This window comes from Lipotes vexillifer, unplaced genomic scaffold (assembly GCF_000442215.2).
Source record: "Lipotes vexillifer unplaced genomic scaffold, Lipotes_vexillifer_v1.1 scaffold1003, whole genome shotgun sequence".
NCBI classification, from domain to species: domain Eukaryota; kingdom Metazoa; phylum Chordata; class Mammalia; order Artiodactyla; family Lipotidae; genus Lipotes; species Lipotes vexillifer.
In genome coordinates this window covers 1,300,300-1,304,758 of record NW_006798890.1, presented here as the reverse complement: position 1 = coordinate 1,304,758, position 4,459 = coordinate 1,300,300, and the positions used below count along the sequence as shown (strand labels likewise).

The 4,459-nt window shown below is 53.3% G+C and overlaps 1 protein-coding gene across 1 annotated transcript in view; it reads right to left on the bottom strand.

The window, feature by feature from the left end:
* Nucleotides 1-2,123: 2,123 nt before the first annotated feature.
* The window catches only part of PARS2 (prolyl-tRNA synthetase 2, mitochondrial), a 2,830-nt gene continuing 494 nt past the window's right edge, over nt 2,124-4,459 (bottom strand). Inside the window, exon 2 of the mRNA XM_007471139.1 lies at nt 2,124-3,651. Coding sequence (XP_007471201.1) covers nt 2,195-3,651 — 1,457 coding nt within the window. The 3' untranslated portion in view covers nt 2,124-2,194. The remainder of the gene's footprint in view (nt 3,652-4,459) is intronic.

Below are 4,459 nucleotides of genomic sequence, written 5' to 3'. Positions count from 1 at the left end.
AAAAAAAAAAAAAAAAAAAAAAGATTCAGAACAATAAAGCACCCATTTGCACGAATTCTAATTTCTCTACTTCAGGCTAACTTGATCAGACAGACATAAATAATCTTTTACTTATTGGAATCATTTTGCCCAGGCAGAGGCCATGCGGTATAGCGGGACAGGCACAGGTTTTGGTCAGTACTCAGATTCTAGCTCTGATACGTAATAGCTGTGCATCCTTTATTAAGTTGCTTAAATGGAGTTTCAGGTTTCCTCATCTGTAAAATGATGATTTCACAGGACCTACCTTGCACAGTTTTAAGTTCTGAACACGGCATATAAAAGGGCCTCACAGCACAGTGGCACATGCAGGCCCTCAACAAATGAATGACCAGACCACTGAAAGCAGAGAGCTCACATCAATGAAAACGCACAACTGAAATGACTCAAATACTCCACCTTGCAATGTAGTCTCAGAAGGCACTCCACCGACTTTACGAATTAGAATCATCTGGGGAGTTTTAAAACTGCCAGTGCCCAGGCCACACCCCAGAACAGAACCTCGGGGTGGGACGCAGGGGATTCCACTGTGCAGCCAAGGGTAAGATTCCTGCCTTACAATCCAGCCTTTCTGGGTTTGCTCTCAGAATCCCTGTCTCCTGGCCTGAATGCTGGCCCGAATGCTGGCCCAGAGCCCAGCGGTAGGCCTGGGAGTCATTAGGAAACCTGATGGTGTGTGCTGGGGGTGAGGTTACTCTGGCAGGAACAGTGGTCACAAGCTGCAGGGAAGCTGTTTGGCAAGTAGAACAACAGGCCGAGACAAGAACTTCAGTGCACTAGGAATCAGCCTAGGACCCCAGCCTCAGGGAGCTGACCATCAACAGGAGGCTGGCCGCCATACAGTGAGCTGTGCCCGCCAAGTGAAAAAGAAGGGCGTCAGTGCTGAGCAGGCAAGCATAGTGGGAGCCAAAGACAGAACCACTGCCAGGAGCTGCCGAGCATGTTTCAGGAGGTGGTGGCTTTGAGCTTGGTCCCGAGAGATTCTTGTTAGGTTTGGACAAGCCATGACCTGGGGGCCGAGGATGGAGAACCTGATCCTGCTCCTGGAAGCAGGAGCAATGAAAGCTCAAGTCCGCTGCCAGTTCTCCCCAGGGCTCAGGCAGAGACCTTAATATTCACCGCTGTCGTGCGTGGCGCTAGGATGCAACACTGCACGCAGGATGAAGTCACCGTGGCACTTGAAGCCTGCTGCCCCTCACACTTGTGGGAAGAAATGGTTTAACACACATTTTCCCAGCCACCCAGTTTTCTTTTTTGAGTGGAGAAAGAGTAGAAAAAGGAAAGTTTCCAGGCAGGAAGCCGCTGCACTGTTAACATGGCAGGTGTTAGCACTGTTTCCAATTAACATGCAAGGCTCATCCCAATAGTTTGACTTTATTCAATCAATATAACATGATCTCAGTGCTAAGCCACCTCAAGAGGAAGGGCCAGGTCTCTGGAGGTGGTTTGGGGGCCATTAGCTAATTGTATTTACCTTCTGGGTAGCTTAGACGATGGAGGATTAGAGGAACAGATCAGATCTGATCTGCCTGTCATGAATCTCTCGGGGAACCAGCCAGTCATAGCTGTAAGGACCTTACAGATCTAGTTCCATTTTCTCACATCACAGATGGGGAAACTGAGGCACCAGCAGGGCAGGGGTCGTATCCAAGTCTCCAGTGAGTCAGTGGCAGTCAGGTGTCCTGATTCTTCTCCCCAGACCATCAGGCCAACTTCTCAATGGAGGAAGACAGGCGGGCTGCTTCTCTGGACCAAATGCAGCAAGAGGCCCGTGGTTGGACTGCTGGAGCTGGAAGGGCCTCGGCCACTGGGGAGGCCCCATCCTACACATGGGAAACTCCTCTGAGAGAAGGGAAATGACTCTCCTGAGGGCCAAGATGACAACTTGGCTCCTTCTAGCCACTACCTCCGAATAGAATATAAAAGGAATGATATGCGGCAGCAGGGCCAGCCAGACAAAGGGATCAAGATAATGACTTTAAATACAAATAGTCCGAATAGATGACTGGATAACAACTGGTTTTCCTAACATGGTCTCACCTTCCATTAGCTCCCCTCTTTCTGGGGAGACCTGCTCTGGAAAGCAGTATAAGAAAGGCAGCATTAGAATGAATGCCGAGACTGTGAGATACAGTGGGAGGGGTCCAGGGGGCGTTTAGACAACCTGCACTTGGCTCAGTAATTCCAGGACTCCCTCTCTGGTAAGGAAGACCACCTCTCCGGTGTTCTGGCACCAAACCTCAAATTGTGCAGGGTCGTCCAGGGCCCTCTTGCCCGCAATGATCACAAATGGGTAGCCGAACTTGTTGGCGTCTTTCAGTCTGTTTCCAATGGTCAGATGGGTCCTATCATCCAGCAGGACCTCCCCTCGGAGTTGCGGCACCGCTTCTGTGATGTGGTCATACAGGTGTCCCGTGAGCTCTGCGGCCGCCTCCTCCTTACTGCCCTTCTTGGGGGAAACGAGGCAGACTTGGTAAGGGGCCAGGAGGCCAGGCCAGCGGATGCAGTCTTCTGTAGCGAGAGCTTCAATGACAGCGGCCAAGATCCGCGTCACACCCAAGCCATAACACCCCATTTCCGCCAGGGATGGCTTGCCGTGGACATTGGTGAACTGGGCACTGAAAATGGAGGAGTACTTGGTGCCCAGGTAAAACGTGTGCCCGACCTCGATGCCTTTGGTTTTGGTCAGTGGCCCCTGGCAAGCAGGGCAGTTTGTCTGTGACAAGTCCAGAGTCTCCATGTTGGCCGAAAAGCCGCAGCCGGGACAGACTGCAAGCCGGTCCTCTCCGACGTCCACCAGCAGCTGGAACTCGTGAGACGTCGTGCCCCCGATGCTGCCCACGTCTGCCTGGACCTTGACGCACTGCAGCCCCAGCCTGTCAAACAGGCTGCTGTAGGCATCACACACCAGGCTGTAGGTCTGCTGGGCGGCCTCAGGGGAGGAGTCAAAGGTGTACATGTCCTTCATGTAGAACTCTCGGCCTCGGAGAAGACCAAAGCGGGGCCTGGGCTCATCCCGAAACTTCCTCGTCACCTGGTACAGCAGGAGCGGGAGCTGCTTGTAGGACAGTGTCTGCTGGGAGGCAATCAGGGCTGTAATGGCTTCCTCGTGAGTTGGTCCTAAGCAGTACTCCTTGCCGTGTCTGTCTCTAAGTTTTAGCAGCTCCTTGCCCATCGAGTCCCAGCGGCTGGTGGCTCGCCAGAGCTCTGCTGGGCTGAGGCTGGGCATGTTGACCTTCTGTCCCCCGATGGCCTGCATCTCCTGGTCTATCACCCGCACAAGCTTCTCCATGGCACGGACAGTATAAGGCAGGAGGTGGTAACAGCCGGAGCTTGCCGGGTGAATCAGGCCCACCTGCAGCATCAGCCGCTGGCTCTTACAGGTCAGCTCGCCAGATCTGCCCTCTAGAGAGAGCACCTGGTCTTCCCGAAGGTTCTGGGGCTGGAACATGCGGGACAGCACCAAGCGCTTCCCTCTCCCTGGGGCACGGTGGTGAAACCTGTGAGGAACGTACCCCGAGAGCTGGTGACTGCTTGTGGCCAAGGCAGGCAGTGCTCTGCATCTTGTCAGCAGCCCTTCCATCACACCCCAGCGTAAGGAGGCACTTGCGCCTGAAGAAAAACGAGCCGAGCAGAAATAGGTGTTAACTGTGATCCAACACCCTGCAGTAGTCAACGCAGGCTGGCCTCCAACAAACTCCTACAACCACCACCGATCCTGTGGATGCAAATCCTTTCTTTTCTAATATCCTAGCAGATCAAAGTACTATTGTACTTCTCTCACCATTTACTGCCGTTAAAAAAAAAAATCAATATTTTCCCGTTTATGGGACTTCCCTCGTGGCACAGTGGTTAAGAATCCGCCTGCCAATACAGGGGACACAGGTTCGAGCCCAGGTCTGGGAAGACCCCACATGCCACAGAGCAACTAAGCCCGTGCGCCACAACTACTGAGCCTGCGCTCTAGAGCCCATGAGCCACAACTACTGAAGCCCATGCACTCTAGGGGCTGTGTGCTGCAACTACTGAGCCCACGTGTTGCAACTACTGAAGCCCATGCGCCTAGAGCCCGTGCTCCACAACGAGAAGCCACCGCAATGAGAAGCCAGTGCACCACAACGAATACTAGCCCCCGCTCGCCGCAACTAGAGAAAGCCCGCGTGCAGCAACAAAGACCCAATGCAGCCAAAAATTTTTTAAAAATTAAATTAAAAAAATATATATATATTGGGGCTTCCCTGGTGGCACAGTGGTTGAGAATCTGCCTGCTGATGCAGGGGACACTGGTTCGTGCCCCAGTCCGGGAAGATCCCACATGCTGCGGAGCAGCTGGGCCTGTGAGCCATGGCCGCTGAGCCTGTGCGTCCGGAGCCTGTGCTCTGTAACGGGAGAGGCCACAACAGTGAGAGGGCCGTGTACC